Genomic DNA, 25,273 nt, shown 5'->3' with positions numbered 1-25,273 from the left:
GTGACAACTTGTTAAAAGTAACTAACTTAAACTTGCTGTCAAAGAAAATTAACGATTTGCTTTAATTAACTGGTGTTAAAATAATGAGCAATAAAGCTAGTGATCAGTCCCAGTTCCTCCACTCTCAGAGAAGGTGTCTCTGGGACTGATTGTTTAAAACAATAATGCCTGTCCGAGCACTGTTTCCTTTTCTCAGGGGCTGCTGTGAAAGGAATTTTTGGTTGGATTCTCTGGTTCCCTGCAAACGCTGTTATCTTACTGTTCACAGCTCCAAGCTCCCTGTAGTTCTTGTTAGAGTTGGCGATTTTTTCCATTTGTAGGAAACCACACACTGCAGCTTGCAGAAGTTTGAAAAAAGTTTTTTTTTTAAATCGCAGGAATAGATTCTTATCCTGTCAGGCTTTGTCTGTTTTGAGGAAAGCCATTGCCGTTTCCTAGAACAATACAGAGTCAGCCGTGCCAAATATTTATGTACTTTTTATCCATTTAAAAGGGTGAGATCTGAACGATCTAACATGAGCCGTAACTGGCATGCGACTGAACATGAGTTAAAATGTGGTAGATGGTTTATGGGGTGTTTGTGTATATAATACTAATTCTGAATGTTTTATAAAATGTAATTTCACTAAGAATGTAAACCAGTCGTTTGTCAAAGTAAAGCAACAAGATGCAGTATATATAGAGTTTCTTCTCTTCTGTAAATTGCCTGTCTTATAGCGAGACTGTAAAAGTGCTGATAATGGCTTTTTTGTTGACTTCTTTTACAAACCAAACAGTGCAGCGAGAGTGAACCAGATTCTTTATAGCTGGGCAACTGTGCAAAGTTAATTTGTTTAGAGGCACCTGTCAGTGTTTTTTCACAGGACTTGTTAGGGATCAGCATAACAAGTATGAAAACAACTATGGAAATCTACCTGCTCAGTTAAGGAAAAAAAAGTTATGCAATGCATTGTCTTCTCAGCTTTTTTTGCTAATGTTTCTAAATGGCAACATTTGCTGAGGCAACATACACCTCCAGAGCTGTGAAATAGTACACGTGTTGAACATGTATAGGTGTTCGGTTCCCCATTAGTAATCACGGGTATAAACTCACAATTCTATGTAGTGCCTTACAGTCTAATTGCAAAACAATTCATGTGTGTTTAATGCAGCTCAGTTAAAGCTTAAACTATCTATTTATAGTACACCTGAACTTATTTGCTTCAGGTACTATTAAGCAAGTAATTATACTCTTGGAATTCCTCTGCGTTGATTGTCCTCTGTCCTCTGTGATCTGTGGGTCCAGAGACGGCTCACAAGGACAGCTCGGACAGATTGTTCCATTTCAGACATGTGCTTCCTTGTACATTGGGGCCATGGGCTTGGGTTGTTTCCCCGGTTCATGGCCTGCTGTTACTGCCTTTCCGTTGGTTTTCAGTCTCCTGTTACTGTACAGTTTCAAAGTGCTGAGATGTGAGATCTGATTTGGGAATCTGGAGTTCTCCGTGATGGGCATGGAGGTGTTGATGTTGGACTGTCATCGCGTCAGAGTGACCACTCGTTGGATTGTCTTGTCTTTTGGTTTATATGTGAAGGGGCTTTCACAGGCAATAACTGTAATGCTTCCCCTGCACCTTGAGGCATCCTCAGTATGTTTTTTCGACTCGATAGTGGCGGGTGATGGCTGCAGCTGCTCGCCAGACCCATAGCTTGGTTTTGGATCTGGTGTTCTGATCTTGAAGAGCCCTCTTCCTCAGACAGCCAAAGGCTGCACTTGCATATTTGAGGCAGGACTTGATCCTCAAGTGTGTTGAAATCTGCCGTCAGTGAGAGATCAACAGGAAGTGCTCATTGATGTGCGGAGTCTCCACATGAATCTGAGTGGCTGGTGCTCCGAGCGAGCCAGCAGTTGCCTGATAGGTATTAAGGGTAGATTGTGGAAAACAATACTGTGAAGTATTGGGCAGCTACTCACTGTATGGATCCGTTAAAGAGATATCTCTTGAAAGACCCCTAAAACCTAAGCTTGTTGTGTACATTCCCTGCTGCGTTCCTTTTCTCTGTGCCTTCCTTTTCTTGTTCCTCTGGTTTCTCTTTAGAGACACCCTTGCTTTTTTCCTTACGAGGTCTCTCAAGGTCAGGCATGCTTAATGTGCATATGATTACTTTAATAACGCTGTGTAATTGCAATGATTTGTTCCAGCTCTGACTGCTGTCTCGAGTGGTCTAACACAAACCAGCTCTGAGCCTTTATTGTCTTTGTACTGAATTAGCTGGTATGAAAACAGATCCTGGCTCTATTCTTTCCCATTTTCTATACAATACCTTACCTTCACGCAGATAAATGGGAAGACACTTGATGGAAAAACATACTGCTGCTTCTGGGCTGTGCCAAGTTTTGAAACATTTTTACAAAAACCCTGGCTATAAAATCGGTAAAATACTTTGCAGTTATATAGCGCTATATATTTATGTTGGCAAAGCAGTTACTTTGTTATTAGTGGGGATTTGTGCGTAAAATGCCATTCTTATGAAATTTTATGTACTGTGTGTTCCATAAATGCATTTTAAATTACAGTTGGAGGCTAAATGTGTGTTGTCACGGTTGCTTTTTGTAGATGTATTGTAATGCATTCAGTTTCATACAGTGTCACTCAGTGTGGAAGTGGGAGAAATGAAGAATAATTGTTCTATTCTGTAGGAAAGAGGTGACCCTCACATGTGGAAAGATAACAGCTCCCTGATGAATTTAGGTCTGTGAAGTGTTTGCTGCTTTGCAATTTGCCAGAAGAAATGTAAAAAAAGAGCCAGAAAATTGAGATGAATTTACAGAACCTGACATCTTGATATGGACTTGGGAGTTTTATTTGCAGCATCAAGCACCATCTGCAGAGCCGTTTTGTTTAATAAACAGTTCTGTCTAGGTATAGAATTCTAAGACTGGATAGACTTGCGCTTGAATTAAAAACAAGGTGGATTTCATGCCATTGGCTTAAATGAGGTTTGTACTGTGGTCTGTTTTAATATTAACTTGACTGCTTCTTTAGGAATGGCAGATGGAAGATGGCACTAAGAAGAAATAAATTCTCTAATTAGATTGATGGTTTGAGACAAGAGGTGATGTATAATTTAGAAAGGTAGCTTGGAACACAAAATAGTTTGCTCCCTAGCAGTCTTCTGAAGTGATGAATAATTGAGATTTGCTGTCCTCTGTTTTAGGGGGAGGGGAGTTCTCCCTGTGGTGATGGCTGGAGAATTCATCCCCAGACCTGAGCCATATTATAAATGGGGCAAAATGAGATGTGCAGAGGTATCCCAGTGAACCCCTTTCCTTCTACCTTTCCAAAGCAAGCTTTGTCAGCCTGAGCCAGATAACCTGTTAACAGACAGTGGTGATCCTGCACGTCATATAACAAGTCACGGCTTCTTCTCCTGTGTAAAATACAGTATACTAGCATTTGCATCAAGTTTTATTTTTTTGTTTCTTATAGCACGTCAGAGCTGACTAATGTAACATTGTGAATTGTGCAGGTTTCTTAGAATCAAGTTTTTTGGTTCTAAAATAAAATGTAAGGAAATGATAAAGCGAAGTTGTTTATTTTTCCTGTGTAAAATGAGCCGGAAAAATTTTGGTGCAGCTTCACCTATGTCCAGGTTTTTGTGATCCTAGTAACTTTATATAAGCAGTCTAGACAAAGTGAAGGCAAACTCATTCCAGTTCAAAACATCTCTCCAGATCTGTATCAGTGGCACCTTCTAGTAGCATAATGTTTCTGTATGTGTGGTGAGCCGTTTCTGCTGTGGAATAACACTGTAAAAATAATTGGCTTGAACTTGTGGGAGGAATTGAGAAATAGAAAATTGAGAAAATTGTCATTTGCCCTTTTAGCTTTCGTTTTTTTAACAGCTCATTAGGAAAATGATTTCTAGTGTTCAAGACTCTGGGCAACCAATCTGCCTAACAGCCTTTCGCAAGTCCCGGGATTAATGAGGGAGATGTCTAATGTGGTTTTGTGTCTGGATTCCTGCCACTATGCAATGAATTAGTGAAAAAACGGAAAAGGGAGAGTCGCAGCTTTCTGAGAAGAGATTTCGATGCAAATCATATGATTTTGGATGAGCGAGAGGCTTTGAGCCCTTTTTGTTAAAAAAAAGGCACCTCACTCTTGGACGAGAAGTTTCCGGTCTTCGGCGTGGTACATCTTCAAAACGAGAAAAAAAACGCATAAATCATGAAGTACCTCTGGGAAAGCCCTTGAGTTCTTTCATGCTTGCTGACATCTGAAATGTTTTGTTCCGAGTCGAGCAGGCTTTTAAACAACCAATTATTTCCCCATTAAAGGTGCTTGAATCCCTGGCTGGCTCACCCATGGTCGTCCAGCCTTAATGTTTCTGCTTCCTCTTTATAAAAAAGCATTGGGTCCCTTAGAGTCCCTGCATATATGAGATTTTTGTTTTTTCACTTGTCCAGTTTTTCACTTTTTTGCTGGTTGTATGCAAGGGTAGTATACCAGGATACTCAATAGAAATTGTTAGTGAAAAGGAAGTGGTGTCTCTGCATCAGTTGGGTTTCGTTAGAACCCGATTAGCATTTTATCTTAACTCTTCAGGCAAAATGTCACAGGTGCTATGGGCATAAACTGTAAACTGAGATTGAGGAAAAACTGTTCACGCCATCACAGATTTGTCAGCGCGTTTGAAAAAGATGCCTCGGTGCAAATTCCCAAAGATGGTGATTTTATTTCTAAAACTTCTAAACCCGTTTGGCAAGAAAGGGATGACTGCTTATTTTAAATTCGCCAGGCTGTAATTCTGGAATCTATTTCCGACTCGGAAAAGCAATACATTATATACATAGAAACAAGGATCCACTACAAACCCGTCATTCAGGCAGTTCTGAAAGGGTCTACCTAGAATTCTAATTTCTGTTCCCTTGAGCCCTCATTCCTGTATTTTCCATGTAGATGGTATTGGTATGAGTTTTCTTGAGCTCCAGAGTTACAGGATTGCTGTTGAGATCAGGAATCATATAGTGCTGCGTTTGTCGAAGACTGAAGAATGCAGAAACAGACAATGAATCATGGCATAATCTTATTTAAACATTGTAAATAATGACCAGGTTTCTTCAGAGAGCCTGAGGACAGCTTCGTATCTGCAGTGACTAGAGAGCTTTATTCAAATTATGTCTGAATACTAATTAAGACCTCCACACAGTGAGTGAGTACAGGGACATGACTTACTGTCTATAAATTCTTACCTTAAGGTTTGCATTAATAGTTTTGAATGGAACTGGCAAAGCTTTACAACTAATGGTTTCACCTTAGTGAGAGAAATTGTTCAGTGTCAAATTTCTCTTGTTGGTTTACCCTGGATTTCCCTTTCGATCAATAGGAATTAATTTTATAGTTTTATGTGCGGTCACCATAATTGGCCTGCAGTCCCAGCATTCCAAGTCAAAAGGAATTTTTATTAAGATGAACAGAGAAACTTACTTCCAGATTGTTAAATTCAACCCCCTCCTGTTATAATTCACTCCCCCCCTGCCCCCCAAACACACATTCACACCGTATTATTTGGTTTTGAACTCATTATATGTAAGAGAACAAAAATGGAAGCCTGCTCATTCCTGTGCCCTTTTAAGAAAATATTTTTGTTTTCAGGAAGGATGGTCTGTATCTGGTTTTGCTGAAAAGTGGAAGGACTCTAATGTATGAAAATGTATGAAAACATAAATATGGTATTGGTTTTAAACCGTTGTAAAGAATGTAAAGCTCTCCATGTCATTACAGACAGACATTGATCCCAAGAGGTTATGATCTAGAAAGCTTGCACTTGGTATACTACAGTATGCATACTATGTCAGAAGGGTTTTTAGTCTCATGTTGACATAAAAAATAATTGTCAAACTAATTGCCCTTTGTTACAGATCAAAACTTGAGTTTAGTGTTAACTGAGGAACTGTGAAGTAGTAAAACATATTTACTCTTATCTTGCTGATGGAGATGTTTGCAGTGGGTTTATATTTTTTGTTGTGATTTTTTTTGTTCATGAACTTTTCTTTGCTTTTGCGCCCACAGTACTGTCAGTGAAGTGCCCCAGCATCCTTAAAGTTTAAATTAAAAACACATGGATCTTGAATTCATCATTATCTTTTAGTATCTGCTCATCTAGAAGAGCTTTGCAGCGTTAAAGATGCTAAAAAAACAAGTAGGAATGATCAAAAGGGACCAGTTTACATGAAAGCGTGTAAAAATTTAATGAGCTGTTGCCACTGCAGAATGTGTTCTGTTGCACTGCATTGGATGATGGGAAAGCTGGGATTCCTGGGATGCCGGCAAAGAGAATCTCCAGTGTGGACTAGAGAAGCAGTTGGCATAAATGGATCAGCACAGCTGGCAGAGCTAGGAAAGGCTTTGTCAGAAAGCTGGGATTGGAGTGTTTCCTGTAACACTCCTAATGGATATCGGCTTTCTCCATTGACGGTAAATTAGAAAAAACGAATACGTTAGGTGTTCCAAATGAAATCTCTAAGCGTTTTATTAAATTAAGTATATATTAATGAAGTTTTGCGTGACTAGTGATGATAACCAACCTCTGGTGTAGATTATTACATGTAAATAGCAAAAACACAATCCTGATTCATACTTACCCCCTTAACTATAACCCTAGTGTAGCTTGTAACATTAACTTCATAACTGTGTTTACATCTTGCCTATTGTCCATTATTAATTGATGTTGAAGGTTTATCCACTTTTCATTAAATTGCAAAAATGGCCTGCTGGTTAATAATGAAAGGATGCATTTGAGAGTGAGGTATTATTGGCCTGGTTTGAAGAGGAGGCTGTTAAACTGGATAGAAGCGCTTGCTGAAAGTTAACGATTCTGTTAATTATTCTTGTTTTTTACAGTTTGGAGACCACAGATAGGTGGTGTGCCTGCATGTGTATCAGGGGCATGTGTTCTTGAGCTATGCTTATACGTACTCCAAATGCAAGCAGTTGCATGACTAATTGTTGGTTCTTTGAGACAGTTTTCCCATTTTTTTCTCATCCTGTTCACTTCAGATGACGAATCTGAATTGAAAAATCATACTTAATTTTTTTACTAGTACCATGCATTTTACATTTTTTTAATGTCAGAGGATCATTATTGGCCTTTTGTAAACCGCCCTTTTGTTGTTGTTTTTTTATCGCTTGCTTTTAATTCTTGACAAGAGTCCTTCCTTGCACTAATGTGGCCTTTCCCCCCTGCTCTTGTAGCTGTTGGGTTTGTTGAACTGAGCTGGTCTCCGACAATCATTAACCTCTAGCCCAGAGTGCGATACCCATTACATCACTCTCGCAGGCAGAAAGTGCAAGTCATCCAAGGCACTGCTCTTCTCCTGCGCTTGATTAATGTATGTTTATACCCCTGTGTGTTTTCTTGCCTACTAACAGTTCTTCATATACTATCGCCTGGGGCAAAGCAATTGCAGTCTCAGGGAGGAGACTGTGCAGACAGAGATTCCTATTACATAAATCAGTGTAGCCGTGTCTGGTGGTCATGTACACAAAATGTGATTAGTCCTTCAAAGGTCACCTCGTATATCTAGTTGGTTCTAGAAAGGGTGCTTTGTTATGTCAAGTGGATTATAGCTTGGCAGTAATATTGCTCGTGTTGGAACAGGAAGAGTTTTAAAAAACTTTTCTGGAATTTGGATGATCACAAAAATAACGCCCTGCTCTTGCTTGAAGTTGAAAACCCCTGCCCTGGTCTGTGTCTCCTTGCAGTCGGTGTTGGGACAGAAATACGCTGGCGAAATGACCTTTCTTTGACCTGCTGTTGGCAGCCCCAGTGCCCTTTTCTGACCTCTGTCCAGAACGGACTCCTCTATTGTCTGACGCAGCACTGTAACTCCCTGGGTCTGACGAAATACGATTGAGAATCGAAGCCGATTTAAATATGCGTGGTTTTGTTAACACTCAAGCTCAGTTAAGAGGGGGGGTGGGCTGTTTATCCTGGTGTAGTGTCATTTATTATGTGAATAATATGGATTTGAAATTTAAGTCATACATTGATTTGAATTGTTTTTCTATGGGGGAAAAGGCTCTTTTTATTTTTTTTAAATAAGTTGCAGCTTTGTGGAGTTATTTTTCCAGCAGTGCACGCCAGCTCAGTCGTGAGGGAAGCCCCCCGTCCCGCACTGAGCGACTCTCGGGCCGGCCTGTACCCCCTCCCCCCCCCCTGCACATCCGGGCCCCTCTCTCCCCGTCTCTCGCGGGCGTCAGGGCCGGGCGACCGCGGGGCTCCTCCGGTCGCGCGCGTCTCCTGGGCTCCGGCTGGAGCCCCGCCCCCTCGCCCCCTCGCCCGCGAGCCGGCCTGCCGCGGGTGGGGGAGGGGAGGCCCCGGCGCTCGCGGGCACACTCCATTCATCGCCCGCCGGCCGGCCGGCGCTGTCCGCTCAAACGGCGGCCGGACGGGGGGGGCAGGATTAGTGAAGAGTTTCCTGGTAACCAGGCAGCCTGGTCGGCATTGCCCAGCTATTCTTGAGAGGCAGGCTAACAAGAACGGAGCTGAAATCCCAACCCAACATGCCTTAGTGGGCAAGCTGTCACTCAGAGTGAGCCTGTCTCTCATGGCCCTGCGCGCTGTGTGCCTTTTCCTCCCTGGCTGTCTTGAGTGTTGTGAAAACAGGGCTGGCTGGCTGTCTCCTTGCTTTACAGTCCACTCATATTTTTTTTTTTAAACTTGCTGCGATTCTCCTTATCTAGCAGACCCCTCTGCTGGTAATGTATGGAATGTTGTTCACAGAGTGAAAGCTGTGCTCTAGCAGTGCCTCGAGTGCAGACTTCAGCACTGTACAACCTGCAAAAAACTGAAACATATTCCACTTACAATGTACAGCCACCTAGTGGCTGGCTAAACAAGTTAGCGATTAACCGTTTCCTTTGCTCGGGGAAGGGTAGCTGGAAGGGGCAGGTGTCTTTGAAACAGCCTTCATATAAGTTCTGTTAGGGATGGTAAAACACTTTGAAAAGAGAGGGCTATTGTTGCTCAAAAAGGAGCATTTCGGTTTGCCCCTTGGATCTCCCCATGATCATTTCCCGAATGAAAGTTTATTTTATTTAGAAGATGTGTGTGCCCAGGACATTTCAGAATCTAGATTGGCGTCGTCTTGATCGAGTTCAGATTTGCCTCATTCTGAAGTGCATCATTGAAGTGGTCTGACAGATCCTAAAGTGAAAAGTGCTAATTCAGTCAGTCCAGTGCCACATTTAATGACATCTCAGGGCCTGATAAGTAGTAATCTTGAATGTGTGTGGGGGTTGCTCTGGAGTATTTAAATTAAGTCTTTCTTAGCCTGCCCCCTACTGTTGTCCAAATCTTTTAAAACACATTTTGTCAAGCTTCTTTTCACATCTGGTTTAATCAAGAAATAACTAAACGGTAAACCAAGAAAAGTGCAGTTGAACGATAATATAGATGTTACTTCAAAGCAGAATTGAACAGTCAATTTTTCATCAGCGGGTTTAAATTGTCAGTGTTCTTATTAATGTAGGTAAAAATACTTTGTGGTTCATACTGCCCCTAGTGGTTCCATGAAGGACAATATTGATGACATTCGGTCTGTTGAAAAGTAAAAACTTAAGATTTTGTGAAGAAATTTGTAATTGTATTTACATTAGTGTCATTTTATTTTTTTATTGTATAATTAAGTGGCTTAGAAAATGATCATGCAAGCTTGCTTTTAAAATCACAAACTGTACTTTTATTTTGCTTTCCTACCATATACCCTTAAACTCCAGTTTATGGGAGCAAGTTCATTTTCCAGTTGCTTGCACAACCCAACTGGAATGTGTAAAAATATGAACTGTCATTGGAATTTAGGCTTTCCATTCTAAATATTTTTTTAAATGTGTTTAAAGAATCGGTAAGCAAGTTTTTTTCCTTGGATATAAAGAAAACAAAAAAATGTGGTTGGACTGGAATTATTTAATCTGAAACTATATCTTGAACAGGTTGTACTATTTTTGTTTTAAAACTAATCCCTTGCTGCACCGTTTTGGACTTTTTGGTTTTGTTGCAGTACATGAAAATGCCAGTTGGTGTCTCCGTTCTCACTTTTTCCTTGAACTGTGCTGCCTGTTTGGTTTTTGAATGAACAGCAGCAAAATGGTCTCTGTGCTCCGGTGTTAAAATTTATTTTTTTGTGACTTGAACAACTAAAATGTACTACACATGTGGTTTCGAGCTATATAGATTTTTTTTTTAATGGGGATGGTTGTGTAAGACCAGTGTGTTTTTCTCTTTTTTTTTTTAGATTGTGGGATATGACTTTCCTGAAGTCATCTGAATGCAGAAGAAGACAGTTCCATTGCATGTTCTCACACCTGTTTAATAACGATAATAAAGCACTTGGAGAAATCTCTGAATTCTGTTAAAGCCCTCCTGAGGTGGAAACTACTTTACAAAATGATAACTTCAGAGTTACCAGTTTTACAGTAAGTATAAATATTCATGGCTATTCAGATACATAGTGATCAGATGTTGGTCATATTCAGTTTTCTTTTTCATCTTGCCTTACTGTGCTGATTTAAGCATGCACCAAAGTCTTCAATCTATAATGCTTTCTAAGATTGTTTTTTTGAGAAGGGATATGTATATACCAGCCTTTAAAGTTTAGGATTTCAGTCCTCCTATGGTGAGCTATTATCTTGTTTGTCTTTCTTATGTATTAAGTCTCTAATAAGTCTCCCTTGTGTGTTATCTGACCCAAGACGTGGTCTTGTCTGTGAAAATCCATGCAATACTGTGCCTTTGGTATGTGTCTTGATTGGATTTAGGTGAGATTTCTGCCAGCCTGCTGTAGCCATAAATTCTGGCTTTTGGCTTTACCTGTCACTCATTCGCTGATTGATTTGTATGTCGCAGGGACTCCACTAACGAGTCTGGGCAGGCCGAGACGGTCAGTCTGGCTGTCAGTGTGGCAGAGCTGGAAGACAAAGGCAAGAGGAAGAGGGGGCGTCCTGGCCGACCACCGGTAAGCATCAGCCGTACAGCAGGAGGGCCTGAGAGGGCCCTTGACAAGGCAGCGTGCTCAAGAGCCTCAGTGTGACTGGCTGCAAAGACGCACACAAACTAAAAGTTTAATCTGTGAATTTTGTTTAGAAAGCTAAAAAGGCGGCCAACAGGCTGCGGGGGAGGGATTAGATTGCGCCTTTCCTTAGAGGTTTTTTGTCTGGCCTGGAACACACTGCAGTATATTTTCAACATGTGGGCTTCAGTGGGGTTCCTCCTCATCTAGTGACATCCTGTCAGAGCCCCAGAGGAGACCCCTTTGCTGCCGCAGATGGCGGGAAACGGGCGCCGAGCCGCAGCGCTCTCGGGAGCCGTAGCGACCCGCGGCGCTTCGGAGCTCCTTGAGCGCGCGTCCGAGGCATCGAGGAAGCCGGGTGTGATCCCCTGTTGTGTTTCTGCGCCTCCAGTCCGCCAACAAGAAGCCGCGAAAGACGCCGGCGGAGAAGAGCCACGTGGGCGTCCCCCGGGGCAGGAAGGCCAACGGCGTGGCGCAGCAGAACGGGGAGGGCGACCCCGTCACCCTGTTCGAGGTGGTGAAGATGGGCAAGAGCGCGATGCAGGTGCCCTTTTCTCCCTCCTTCGCCACATCCTCTCCTTTTTAGTCGCTTCGATCACAATAAACTCGAAGGCCCTTTAACGCTCTTTTCATTCTTTTGTTAAAGTCTGTCGTGGATGACTGGATTGAGTCCTACAAACAGGACCGAGATATAGCACTTCTGGACCTGATCAACTTTTTCATTCAGTGTTCTGGTTGTAAAGGTAATATTTCCCCGTTTTTGTTTGTGGTTGGGTGCGACTTTTGTGCTCGCTGGTGTTTAGAAACCCGCGCCGCGAGAGAGAGATTCCTCCTTTACACAACGAAGGGTCGTCTTGGAAATCAAGGCTGAATACTCGCTGCTGTTCAGTCCCGGGCCCTGAACAAAGCAAAGCTGCTTGGTTGCCCTGTTCCGTGGGCGAACAGCCAATAAGACGATATCTGTGCCAGATTTAATTTCTAACCTGAACTGGATTTGAACTTGTGGTGCGAGTGGTTTCAGGAGAAGGAGTTATACTTTGCTAAACCCTGCCTTATCTTACTAGCCCATTAGTTTGCGTTACATGTTGTGAAATACAGTTGAACGTTAACAGAAAATTAGTTTTAGATATACTGATTTGTGCATTTTGGAAAAGGCTGATTTCTAGAAAAGGTAAATCAATCTGTGTTTGCTATTTTTTCATTTACATTTTAGTAAAGAGTTTTTGTCGTGTATTTATAAAGAGAACCTTTCAGGCATTTGAACTAACATTTCATATTTGTGGGTTGTGTTACAGGCACTGTAAGAATTGAGATGTTTCGCAACATGCAAAATGCAGAGATCATCCGAAAAATGACAGAAGAATTTGATGAGGTGATTTGGTTAAAGATGCAGTCTGCATCTAGTTTAGTTGTCAGGGGATTACTTTTGTTTTGGACAACATTTGCTTAATCAGATTGCAATTAATTTTACAGCAGTAAAGAGTTGCACAGACGCCTTTTAACAGTTTTTACTCATCTTTCTTGTTTTGTGAAATTCAAGCCAAACAAGCAAACAGTGTTCTTTGGCAATGCTCCAGTTGGCTTCTGTCAAAATACAATTTCAGAGAGCAACCCTTAATACAGCGATAATATCTCTTAGGCTGGTAATTACTAGTCTTGACAGTTGCAATGCCTTTTATAAATATTTACAGTTCTATTTCACAGTAGTCAACATTTAGATTAACTGTGACAGAACACTCTTTTCAACAGTTCAGTTTCTCAACTCTTAACTGTTCTGTCTCAGGTGCAGGTTCATTTCTATTTTTTCCCAGAATATGATGTCGGTGGTGTGTGAAAATGTGCTTTGATATAGTCGGTAACTCGCCACTGTTACTTTTTGAAAACCCAAGAAGGTGGCTTATTTATAAGGGCTTTGAGTACACAATATTGAGAGAGTTTTCTCATCCCTTTGTCCAATACCTGATTTCTTTTTTCCAGGATAGTGGTGATTATCCTCTCACTATGCCAGGACCTCAGTGGAAGAAATTCCGGTACAATTTCTGTGAATTTATTGGAGTCCTGATCCGACAGTGCCAGTATAGTATAATTTATGATGAGTACATGATGGACACAGTAATCTCTCTACTGACGGGTCTCTCGGACTCCCAGGTCAGAGCCTTCAGGCATACCAGCACGTTGGCAGGTAAGCAGGTGTGCTTTGACAGATTAATTCAAGGCTTGCCACATGCTCTGTGATGTCTCAGAAGTGAGTTTAAAGTAGACCTTTTTTTGAAGAGCAATGCTTTTGCAGTTAAGTGAAAGCAGCCACTGTTTACTCACGGCACGGAGACAGGAGAAATCCTTTTTGTGTCACAGTGAGGTGACACAGGAGATCGCTCTTTTGATCCTCCTAAGCATACTGTATGATATTAGATTTTTAAGATTGATATATAGTCAGGTCCCTAGATTTTCGCTGGAGCTGTCCTGCTGGTCCAAGGTTCACAGGCTGATTTTATCGATCCTGATGGTGTTTAAAATGGTCAGTTTCTTGCGGTGCTGCTTATTGAACAAGTGTTTTCATTTGCAGCTCTATTGAGCTGTGCCTCTGAAGTACAGAATTGTAGTGGTTTCATACCTTTTTGATGTTGGTGGGCATGGCGGTAGTCTAAGCTTGTAGTGAACATGTTGATGTAAGTATCCTATCGAGAACAGAAGTACTGTATATCCATCCCTTAAACCTCCTTTTCCTTATCTTCCACAGCTATGAAGCTCATGACAGCTCTCGTCAATGTGGCCTTGAATCTCAGTATTCATCAGGATAACACACAACGACAGTATGAGGCAGAGCGAAACAAAATTGCTGGAAAGAGAGCCAATGAGAAATTAGAACTGCTGCTAGAAAAGAGAAAAGAGGTCAGAAATGAGAACTTTTTATGCATTTAAAACCTGTTTACAATGCTGAAGTGGAGTAATTGTCAAAAATCCTCAAATTACTCTATTAAAAGTACATCAAAAGTACAAAGTCCAGTATATTACTCTTGCAGTGAAAGTGTAGATAGGAGTAAAACAAGTCATGTATGCCCATCGTAATGAATAACTGGCATCTTATGCAGTGAAAGTCCTTTAACCTTGTATAGGTGTTATTACTTTTGTGATAGATGGTTCGTGTTTTATTCTGCAGCTCCAAGAGAACCAAGATGAAATTGAAAACATGATGAATTCAATTTTTAAGGGCATTTTTGTTCACCGTTATAGGTGAGTGCTCCGAGCTTTCCAGTCAGAATTCAAGTGGGTTATTTGCGTTTATTTTGAACTGAAATAAATTATTTGGCATATTGTTGCAGGGATGCTATTGCTGAGATCAGGGCTATTTGTATAGAAGAAATTGGTGTGTGGATGAAGATGTACAGTGACGCTTTTCTAAACGATAGTTACCTGAAGTATGTGGGCTGGACACTGCATGATCGGGTAAGAATTCTTATTAAAATGTTTCCTGAATAACTGCGAAATTAGCACTGGTTCTCAGTTATATCAATTTTACAGTTCTTGAGATTGGAATTTTTAATATTTTTAAACTGCTCAGCTGAAAAGTTATTGATTGTCTTAATCACCTGATTAGTTTGACCTGATTAGTTTGAGAGTTGTATGTGGAATTTGCTTACTAATTTTGCTCTTTTATTAACAGCAAGGTGAAGTTAGGCTGAAGTGTTTGAAAGCTCTTCAAAACTTGTATACAAACCGAGAACTCTTCCCCAAACTGGAGCTGTTTACCAACAGGTTTAAGGTAGGAAACCCACTGAACTGTTTATTTTGAAGACACAAGCCTACCTTGAGAGCAAGGATACAAGTACATTTACTGGACCACTTTCAGAGCATTTCATCCTGATCTCCTCTTCTGTTTTTTATTTCTTTTCAAGTAGAGCTTTCGAAAATCCCAGAGTTATGCTGAAGCAAAGCATTTTCCTTTTGCTTTTCTCACCTTTGTGATCTCTAGCTTGCTTGGCATCTTCATACTTGTATTTAAGTTGTATTATACTTAACTTTAATAATTTTGCTGTTGGGGGGGAGTGGAGTTTCCAGATCCCTTTCATCATTCTTTGCTCCTCAGAGTCCATTGAAGAATTCTTGCAAACCCCTTTCACTAGAGATCAGTGTTGAGAATTGGACAGACAGCAGTTAGTATATGAGCACGTACTGCCAAAGCAGATCTAAACAGTGTCTGTGGTCTCTTTATGTCTTTTTGCCTTTTTTCTTCCAGGATCGTATTGTATCGATGACGCTTGATAAGGAATACGATGTTGCGGTCGAGGCCATCCGATTGGTGACGTTAATTCTGCAGTGAGTATGAGACACCATAACAGTCCTCCGCCCCTCGCCCCTCGCCCCCCGCCATCCCACTCTGCACCTCAAGCTAATGTCCGTCCGTCGCCAAAAACACAACCCCCTTTCGTCAGATGCAGATGTCGAAGCACGCTTTCGCACGGCCTCCCGCTTTCCTAACGAGCGTGTTGAATGTCGCAGGGGGAGCGAAGACGCTCTGTCCAACGAGGACTGTGAGAACGTGTACCATCTGGTGTACTCGGCACACCGCCCTGTGGCTGTGGCAGCGGGAGAGTTCCTGCATCGGAAGTAAGTCCTCTTCCCTCCTTCCTCGGTTAAGCACCAGTTGCCCCTGTTTTTCTAGTAAAATTTGACTTTACAGCCTTTGAACAGTGGTTGACTCTGTTGTTTATATATCCTCCTGCTTCCTTTTTCTCAGAGCTGTTGTAAATCAGGTCTTTCCTTTCCCGTCTAAGGAGAAGGAGTTTTAGGGCCTTGTTATTTTTTAGGTGCCTTTTGCTAATCAAAAGTGTTTGTCTGAAGGGAATTTATCCATGTGACGAAGATTAAAGTGACTTTTTTATGTTGCCGTTTCTTGTGTACTTTCTATATGTTTGATGTTAATGGAAGTGCCTGTTTATTTTTGAAGGTGCTTATTTTTGTCACACCATGTACCTCTGCTCTAAATTCCTACAATTACAGGAATTTGTTTCAGGCCTTAAGCTTTTTAAAGATACTGCATTTGATTTTTTTACAGAAACAGTCGCTTTTTGCCTAACATGAGAACATTTCTTAGACTCAGTCTTCTTTGATTTAGTTCAAGGAGGTAGCTGCGTCAGCATGCATAGGCTGCAAAGGAACAAGTAAAGGTTTATTCCCTCCTGAAAAGAGAAGAAAGGAAACACGTTCTTTGATTTAGTTTCTCAGAACCTGTGTATTTAAATAGATGTATTACCACAAATGCCCAGATGGTGGCAGCACTGTGAATGTTCAAGCCTGTTTTTGAATGAATTTCACAGCACTAGAGGCGTGAAAATACATGCCGAATACCACTTTCTACCGGTGTGTACTCCAATTTCTGTGTGCTGTCTTCTAGAAAAATGATTTTGTTCTGTAAAATAAAAAGAATTCTGGATCTAAAGGACACGTTTTATTTGCTTTAATGTTTTAGGCTGTTTAGCCGGCATGATCCCCAGGCAGAAGAGGCCTTGGCTAAAAGAAGGGGGAGAAACAGCCCAAATGGAAATCTCATCAGAATGCTGGTGCTTTTCTTCTTAGAAAGTGAGGTAAGTGGTATCTTGCATTTGTCCAGCGCTTTTCATCTCCAAAGAACCCCAAGTGGAGAGAACCCCTTCAGCCCCGCTGCACAGCAGATCAGGTGGAGAAGGGATCAGTTGCTTCACCAATCTAATTAAGGGGAACTGTAGGCTGGCCAGATCATTTAAGCCCAGAGTGGAATTCATATACACATACCACCTGATTTCCCTCTGTACTGACCAGTCCCAACCTTGCTTGGTGTCTGAAATGTGATGAAAATCAGGCTGCGAGATGCTACTACAGACACGCAAGAGGATTTTAAATATTCTTCAGTTTACGCAGTTCGGTATTGGGTTCCTGATAGTGATCGTTTTAAATCCGGTGTTTTCGTTATGTGAAAAATTCTTTTCTTTTGAACGGCAGCTGCATGAGCATGCTGCGTATTTGGTGGACAGTTTGTGGGAAAGCTCGCAGGAACTTCTGAAAGACTGGGAGTGCATGACGGAGCTGCTGCTGGAGGAACCTGTGCAAGGAGAGGAAGGTACTGGATCTAAAATGGTTTGTAAGAATTCTGCACAAACTGGCCGAAAATGACCATGATTTGCAATTTGTTTTCCAGTTCCGATTTCTAAAGGCTTTCTCTTACATAAGGTATTGCAGAAAGACCATGTACTGTTTCAAAATTTGAATGGATGATTTATTTTTAAATATGATGAAATTTAGGTAAAGAAAATTCAAACTCATTTCAGGGGTGACTTCAAAAAGATCCCCATAAGCCCATCTAGAGCTGTCAGTCTTTTTTTTGTTGTTGCTTAGTTTGTATATGGATATGTGCATCGTTCAGGTAGCCGATGGAAGACTATTAAAAAAAATGAACACCTGAGTTTTGGTAAAAGTGACCTCTATATTCAGAAGATCAATATTAAGTATCGGTTACGGTAATGAACACAAGATGGATCTGCTGGTGCGTCGAAAGTGTATATGTGTTGCATTGCCATGTGCTCATCGGATTTGTCTTTCTCTTGCAGTGCTGTCGGACAGGCAGGAGAGTGCACTGATCGAGCTGCTGGTGTGCACCATTCGGCAAGCAGCAGAGGCACACCCTCCAGTAGGCAGAGGGACTGGGAAAAGGGTAAGCTTGATGAATACTGCCTGTGGACTCTAGATGTGCCTGGTGTGCTCTTGTTGCATTGTCCGCCTTTTTGAATAAAAGTGGAGTTTGAATCTTGTCAAGTCAAGGAGTCTCTGGGTGTGAAATTGATTTTTCTGCTTATTTCATATATTTGAGATAAGTGTGTTTAAGGTATCTTATGTCCCAGATGAAGTATCTGTTTACTCGTGAAGAATAAAAACCTTGAAAGTTTGTAGTTTTAAACGAATATGGTGCTTCTATTAAAAACCAATTCATCTTTCTTCAGGTTCTGACTGCCAAAGAGAGAAAAACACAGATCGATGACAAAAATAAATTAACGGAACACTTCATTATGGCACTTCCAATGTTGCTTTCAAAGGTGAGATTAATGTCTCAATTGACCTATTTGCCACCCTTGTAGCCAGAGTTACTTGCTTATAATTATCCATGCAGGTGCACATTGTGTATCATTCATTTTAAAAATGCCTGTTAGGAATAGTAGCTATTTAGATCAATACCTATCTTCAGAATTGAGGAGAACGCAATTTTTCACTCATGTTAATTAAGGTGTGAATGTGGACTGTGATGTAATTAAATAAGCCTTTTCAACTTTATTTTAAAGTATCAGGCAGATTCTGAGAAAGTGGCAAACCTCCTGCAGATCCCTCAGTATTTTGACCTTGATGTGTACAGCGCTGGGAGGATGGAGAAAGTAAGAGCTTTGTTGTGCTTCTCTTTTTCTTTTCACCGATACTGCAAAAAAAAAATCTGCTCATCGCAGCCACTTAATGTAAGGATGCTAGTTTAGATGTCCTTCTCTTTTCTCAGCACCTAGATGCCTTGTTAAAGCAGATCAAGTTTGTAGTGGAAAAGCACACTGAGACTGAGGTTTTGGAAGCCTGCAGTAAAACGTACAGCATCCTGTGCAGTGAGGAGTACACCATCATGAACCGAGTGGACATTGCCCGCAGCCAGCTGATTGACGAGATGGTGGATCGCTTCAGCCACTCGGTGGAGGACCTGCTACAGGAGGTACGGAACAAGGAATGTTTTATTCAGTTAATAATTCCTTACGGTTATATCGTGCTTTTCTGGACACTCCATTCAAAGTGCTTTGCAGGCAATGAGGACTCTCCTCCACCCTCACCAGTGTGCAGCCCCACCTGGATGATGCACCAGTACTCTCCCCACACACCAGCTATCAGTGGGGGGGGGCAGAGTGATGTGAAGCCAGTTCAGAGATGGGGATTATTAGGCGGCCATGATTGGTAAAGGCCAGTGGGAAATTTGGCCAGGACACTGGGGTAACACCCCTACTCTTTTCGAGAAACACTCAAAAAGGAAGGCGTATTTCTTGCAATATAGGACCCACCCAGACCGCAGGGAGAGCGCCCCCTATTGGCCCCACTAACACCTTTTCCTGCAGCAACCTTACCTATCCCAGGAGGTCTCCCATCCAAGTACTGGCCAGGCTCACACCTACTTAACTTTAGTGGGTTTCCAGTTGTAAGTTAAAGGAGATAGTTAAAAAGAAACATGCAGTCATTTAAAACCACATCCATCCATTTTCTGACCGTTTCATCCAATGGAGGGTTGTGGGGGGGGTGGTCGGAGTCTATCCCAGCCAGTAACGGGCACAAGGCAGGATGCACTCTGGATGGGCAGCCACAAACGCAGATGTGCACACACTTACCGGGGGGCAGTTTTCTCAGAAGCCACTGAACCTAACGGTATGTCTTTGGACTGTGGGAGGAAGTGGAGCACTCCGGAGGAGATCCACCTGAAAGTGGGGAGAACATATAAACTCCATGCAGATAGCACCCAAGCCACTGAACCCTAGGGCCCCAGCGCTGGGAGGCAGCAGTGCTAATCACCCTTTAAAACAACAGTACTGCTAAAATAGTTGTTCATTTTCTTTTCATTTCATTCCTTTTCTGTGCAAATAAGGTTTTGTTTCTTCGAGATAAAGCACCTTTTATATTCTTAGGGTGAAGAGGCAGATGACGACGACATTTACAATGTGCTTTCCACTCTCAAGAGGCTAACAGCATTTCATAAGTAGGTGCATCCTGAATCTTGTCTTGTATTAAAGAGTAGTTCTACATTGATTTTCAAAGATTCAGAAGTCTTTTATTTGATCCTATAGATATCCAAAAATGATTTTTTTCTTTCCTTGTTTAGTGCACATGATCTTACGAGATGGGATTTGTTTGGGAATTGCTACAGGTTGCTGAAGACTGGTATTGAGCAGGGATCAATGCCAGAGCAGGTAAAAGGCTACGTACCCTGAAGTGATGAAACTTTTAAGCTTTAATGAAGGTTTTGAAATAATAAAGCATGACATTAAACACAAAAGTGTGTTAAATGTTCAGTTATTTAAGGAATAAGTGTATAATTAATATTCTAGACTTGGGTGCATATGTTTAAAAACCTGCTGAATAGTTATCTGAGTGTGAATTGTTTTACTAAGAATATTGTTCATGTGTAGTTAAAGCTCATAGTGATTATAATTTTAAACTTTTAATGTTAATCCATGTTCGGATCTTTATCGTTCTAGTCATAAACGTTTTTGGATGTCTTGCTTCAAGCTTTGTGTTGCATTGAGCTCTGGAGCGCCACTACTTTATTCACATTTGTCTGATTTGCCTACATTTCCCCCCTGTTTTCAGATTGCAGTACAGGCTCTGCAATGTTCCCATTACTCCATTTTATGGCAACTAGTCAAGATAACAGAAGGTTCCCCATCCAAGGTACACTATTACTTTAAATTGCATGTGAAGTGTCACGCTGCAGCATAAAGGATATTCCTGTGTACCATTACTGTGCTGTTTTATTGTCCAGGATGATCTTATTGCACTAAGAAGAGTTGTCAAATCTTTCCTCGCGGTCTGTCAGCAGTGCTTGTCCAATGTCAACACTCCAGTCAAGGAACAGGTAAGGGAGACAGTAATTCTCTCTTTTGTGCACTTAGCTATTTCTTGTGGACTTGGGTGTGATCACGGTGTTAAACCCAGACGCTTTCCTGGTTTCAGGCCTTCATGCTGCTGTGCGATCTCCTCATGATCTTCAGCCATCAGCTGACCACAGGGAGCAGGGAAGGGCTGCAGCCTCTGGTTTTTAATCCAGACACGCAGTTGCAGAACGAGCTCCTCAACTTCGTTCTGGACCATGTTTTCATTGATCAAGATGAGGAGAACCAAAGCATGGGTAAGGCGGGCCGATGGAGCAGTCAGTCAGATGATGAGGCTGTATGTAATATTGTTCCAATTCAGTGAGCTTTATTTGCTGTTTATTTTAAGTTTTGTCACTGAGCTGCAAAGTCTATTGACTGTCCCCCTCTCCTGTAAAATAACTGCTTTTAGTAGGATTAAAAGCTGTTCTGATTCTGTCAGGAGTGGGAATTCTGAAAAACTATTTTCTTGAAAATGTTTTGTTCGGGTCTGATGCAGGGAGATTATTATAGTCATTGACCTGGAGGACTACTTTGAGATGTGACCGTTACAGCTGTTGGTTTTGATTTGTGTTTATTTGTGGTAAAAGTCTGCAGGTGTGATTTGTACAGTGAAATTGTTTCCTGGGATAATTGCTGTATTTGTTGCTCATAGAGGGTGACGAAGAGGATGAAGCTAACAAGATCGAGGCCTTACACAAGAGGAGGAACCTGCTAGCGGCCTTCAGCAAGCTCATCATCTATGACATTGTTGACATGCACGCAGCTGCTGACATCTTCAAACACTATATGAAGGTGAGTTCCTCTTTGTACCGACCAGCTCTATTATACATTTCTTAATGTGAGGAAATGAATTTTGTAATGTAATTGTCTGAATTATTATTTTGAATGTCTTATTTCAATATTTCTTTCCTTCAGTACTACAACGATTATGGGGATATCATCAAAGAAACGCTAAGTAAAACAAGGCAAACGGACAAGATTCAGTGTGCAAAAACTCTCATCCTCAGCTTGCAACAGGTAAGGAAGTGCAGTCAGTGAATAAGTATTGAATTGAATTTTGACTTAATTTATCAAGATTATTTTTTAATTTAAATAAAAAAGCCAAATCGCCTTCATCTGTTTAATAGTGGTAAAGAATGCATAAGGAATTAAGTTTCAGCTGTAGTGCCTCACTGGCAGCAGTACTTAAAGCATTGATATGATAGTGGACAGTGGTTTCTGGGCCTGGGAAACCCCTTCTCTGTCTTTTTGCTCAAGCCAAGCTCACTAATACTAACTGGTGCCTTTAACTGATGTGCTTGCTTGTTTAGACCACAGCTGTTTCTGCTGTTTTTTTTGCCTTGAAGTTTCCAAAAATGTCAGCACATAGATCTTTATGCAATCTCTCTTCTACCCATTGGAAGTGTTTGCTCCCTAATCTGCAGTCAGTTAATGGTTAATGTATGGGTGGGAGTGGCAGTGAATCTAACACTTTAATAGTGAGGGGTTTTCCTGCTGCAATGGTCCAGTTGGTTACGTTTCAGTTAACACCTTAAAATTAGAGGACGCGTCCACTAACGTTTAAAAAAAAACATTCTTAGAGCTGAGAGGACATTTTATCAAATTTAGCTCAGTCAGAAAATTCAGTTAGCTTCTGATTTAAGAATCCAATCAAAAATTAAAAAACTGAGTGAATTGGGAAAATGAAACAGAGTCAAATATGCAGATGATGCATGTTTATGGAATATGGTTATTTTTGTTTTAGCTCTTTAATGAGCTTATTCAGGATCAAGGCCCGAACCTGGACAGAACATCTTCTCATGTCAGTGGAATTAAGGAGCTGGCTCGCAGATTCGCACTTACATTTGGTCTGGACCAGATCAAAACGAGAGAGGCTGTTGCAACTCTGCACAAGTGAGTACACATTCATTTTTCTTCACAAAAGTGCAGCACTGGTAGTACATGTGTCAAACCGTTTGGTTTGCAAAAAAGAGTGGTGTTAGAATTTGTGTTTTATTTCGATTGTATGAGAGGTTAAAGATAAACTTTTTGGTTTACTACTCTGGTTTCTTTACAGCCTGGGAAACTGCCCAGTGTGGCAGAGGCTACTGTTAAAACATTTTTTTAAAATGGAGTGCACCTAATGAGGAGTAGAATCGGTTATCTGAGTAGCTCTGAATATTAACCTTCTGAGTTCTTAGCTTTAAGTCAGGATTTCTTAGCTTCTTTCTATAGCTGTGATTCCCTGCACTGTCTTTTTTGGTTTGTATTCCACCTGAGCTCTACATCTCCAGTGCTGTTCAATTTAAAGAAGAAAGACAACTTATATTGAACTTGTTTCGTTGGTTAGTCCTGAATGTCTTCTGAAGTAGGTATCCAACAGCTTCAGCACAAAGAATTTTACACAGCAGCTCCTCATCTTGCTTGTTGTTGTTTCTTACTAAACAGCTCTTGATGATGATAGGTGGGACACTGTATGAGAGACTCCCACAATGAGCAGTTTTTCCTTCTGGAGAGGTCTGGTTGGTTATATTTGAGACTACACACCCAAATGAGGGCAGTTCTGAAAGTGGTACAGGGTTGATGCCAATTAAAAATACCATTTGACCTTTTTAAGTGTTTAAGACCAATATGCTAATATGCCCCAAATAGAAAACTGAAATGATTTAGCCTGTGATTAAGAGCTTAGCTGGACCACAAACCAGAAGGCAAGTGTTCCTACAGGACCAGGGTTGGGAATCAGTGTCCTATGGTTAAATAAATATTTTGTATGATAAAGTTTTAACTAAAATTGTACTGGTTAATTTAAATGAACACATTTCCAAATATTAATTTAACCTTGAATCACTGAACTATCATTGGCCTTAAAAAATCAGTAGCTGTTTTAGTTAGTGCATAGCCATTGTAAAAAGAATATATTGTTTTTTATAGGGATGGTATAGAGTTTGCCTTCAAATTCCAAAACCCGAAAGGCCCAGAATTTCCTCCTCCAAACTTGGCTTTTCTTGAAGTGCTCAGTGAATTCTCCTCCAAGCTGCTTCGTCAGGACAAGAAGACTGTGTAAGTAGAAATTGATCATTTCAGAAGCTTTGGTGCACAGGGATGCCAAAAGACACTTGCATTGCATTGTGCTGTACACAGTGGTCCTTTTATATAGATAGATAGGCATGTGCTCTGGGTTGTGAGCATGGAATACAAGATTACTTGCTTTGTAAATGTCACACATGAATGTCCCTTTACTTAACCTTCTGCTGGCCTAGGGTATCATCCACCTGGTTTCTGTGGAGTATATGTTCCTTGTCTAAATAGGCCTCAGTACCCTGGATCAAAATAAGCAGTTAAATGCAAAAATTCTGCATAACCCACTGAAATCCTAATATTTCATTTTAAATAGAACGAAAGCAAAACCACATGAGAATTGCAGCACAGATTAGTGCAGCTGAGCCATAATATTGAGGCTTTGAACGTTTCTGAGCCGTCTGTACCGTGTACTACAAAGTAACGAGTCTGTGGCGGCGGAAACTGGAAGCGGCCCGACGTGCCCCTCCGTAAGGGTGATTGTCTCGACTCCTCTGCAACCCTCCCTGCAGCCACTCGTACCTGGAGAAGTTCATGACGGAGCAGATGATGGAGCGGCGGGAGGACGTGTGGCTGCCCCTCATCTCCTACAGGAACTCCCTCCTGACTGGCGGCGACGAGGACAGGCTGTCCGTGACCAGTGGGAGCAGCAGTAGCAAGGCTGCCTCCGTGCGCAGCAAGAAGGGCCGACCGCCGCTTCACAAGAAGCGGATAGATGGTGAGGAAGGGCGGGGCTGGGGGTGTGGCTGGGGGCGGGGCAGGCTGGGGGCGGGGCCTCGGTGACAAGCTTGCCCGTTCCTTTAGGACCACGCTCTTCCGAAACGTAGTGCAAAACGGCACTGCTTAAACTAAATCATGCTCTTACTTGCCATGGAAAGTTTAGGGTGCATCCTTCTTTAATACTTCTGATCGGGTGAAAAATTGTTGTTGTTTTTTTAAATATTTCATGGCTCACGTTCTCTCTCTCTCTCATATCACATATGTGCTTGGAACTGCAGAGGAAAATGTGGAAGGTTCCTGGCTCATGAGAAATGATACCATCCAGACCCCTGGAGCTCTACAGACTCCACAGCTGACATCCACAGTTCTTCGGGAAAACCCCCGGCAAGCCCCTGAGCACATACCGGACCAAGACTCTGAGCCAGGTTCTGAAACGGACTACGTGCACAAGTAAGGGCTCCTGCCTCATCAGATCAGCTTGGGTGGTAGTCTTTGCATTGTTCAAAGACTTTGTCCCTGTTAGTGGTTTGTAATGCAAGATAGTGGTTTGTAATGTGTTGATTTTCATCTTTGACTTAATTGCCTGATGCAAACAATGTGGCTCTTGTAGGCTGTCATACGTTCTAAGGTATATGTTAAGTTTAACCATTTCCTTTCGTTATCAGCCAACAAATGCAGATGTCCTGGTTAGGGCAGCAGAAGCTGGAGGAGGTCAACCGGAAAGACCGAGGAGGCATGAACTACATGAAAGCCAGAAGTGGAGTAAGGCAGACTGTGTAAGTACTGATTCGGCTCCTGTATT

At 41.6% G+C, this 25,273-nt stretch overlaps 1 protein-coding gene across 2 annotated transcripts in view; it reads left to right on the top strand.

Moving 5' to 3' along the window:
* The window catches only part of stag1a (STAG1 cohesin complex component a), a 44,274-nt gene that overhangs the window by 15,296 nt on the left and 3,705 nt on the right, over positions 1-25,273 (top strand). Inside the window, exons 1-31 of one of the 2 annotated variants that reach the window (XM_069197642.1) lie at positions 6,442-6,461; positions 10,280-10,460; positions 10,891-10,999; positions 11,445-11,597; positions 11,700-11,796; positions 12,349-12,425; positions 13,031-13,235; positions 13,794-13,945; positions 14,214-14,287; positions 14,377-14,500; positions 14,718-14,816; positions 15,291-15,370; positions 15,554-15,661; positions 16,524-16,638; positions 17,033-17,150; positions 17,638-17,741; positions 18,028-18,120; positions 18,364-18,453; positions 18,570-18,773; positions 19,729-19,799; positions 19,923-20,010; positions 20,411-20,491; positions 20,583-20,675; positions 20,774-20,948; positions 21,347-21,486; positions 21,610-21,711; positions 22,439-22,587; positions 23,605-23,733; positions 24,264-24,469; positions 24,750-24,921; positions 25,137-25,247. In XM_069197642.1, coding sequence (XP_069053743.1) covers positions 10,432-10,460; positions 10,891-10,999; positions 11,445-11,597; positions 11,700-11,796; positions 12,349-12,425; positions 13,031-13,235; positions 13,794-13,945; positions 14,214-14,287; positions 14,377-14,500; positions 14,718-14,816; positions 15,291-15,370; positions 15,554-15,661; positions 16,524-16,638; positions 17,033-17,150; positions 17,638-17,741; positions 18,028-18,120; positions 18,364-18,453; positions 18,570-18,773; positions 19,729-19,799; positions 19,923-20,010; positions 20,411-20,491; positions 20,583-20,675; positions 20,774-20,948; positions 21,347-21,486; positions 21,610-21,711; positions 22,439-22,587; positions 23,605-23,733; positions 24,264-24,469; positions 24,750-24,921; positions 25,137-25,247 — 3,548 coding nt within the window. In that variant the 5' untranslated portion in view covers positions 6,442-6,461; positions 10,280-10,431. Of the gene's footprint in view, positions 1-6,441; positions 6,462-10,279; positions 10,461-10,890; positions 11,000-11,444; positions 11,598-11,699; positions 11,797-12,348; positions 12,426-13,030; positions 13,236-13,793; positions 13,946-14,213; positions 14,288-14,376; positions 14,501-14,717; positions 14,817-15,290; positions 15,371-15,553; positions 15,662-16,523; positions 16,639-17,032; positions 17,151-17,637; positions 17,742-18,027; positions 18,121-18,363; positions 18,454-18,569; positions 18,774-19,728; positions 19,800-19,922; positions 20,011-20,410; positions 20,492-20,582; positions 20,676-20,773; positions 20,949-21,346; positions 21,487-21,609; positions 21,712-22,438; positions 22,588-23,604; positions 23,734-24,263; positions 24,470-24,749; positions 24,922-25,136; positions 25,248-25,273 lie in introns of those variants that run through there. The other variant, XM_006637697.3, reaches the window with a different exon arrangement.

This window comes from Lepisosteus oculatus, chromosome 13 (genome assembly GCF_040954835.1).
Source record: "Lepisosteus oculatus isolate fLepOcu1 chromosome 13, fLepOcu1.hap2, whole genome shotgun sequence".
In the NCBI taxonomy this organism is placed as follows: Eukaryota; Metazoa; Chordata; class Actinopteri; order Semionotiformes; family Lepisosteidae; genus Lepisosteus; species Lepisosteus oculatus.
The sequence above is the reverse complement of the archived record's forward strand: the minus strand, read 5'-3'. Positions and strand labels throughout refer to the sequence as shown.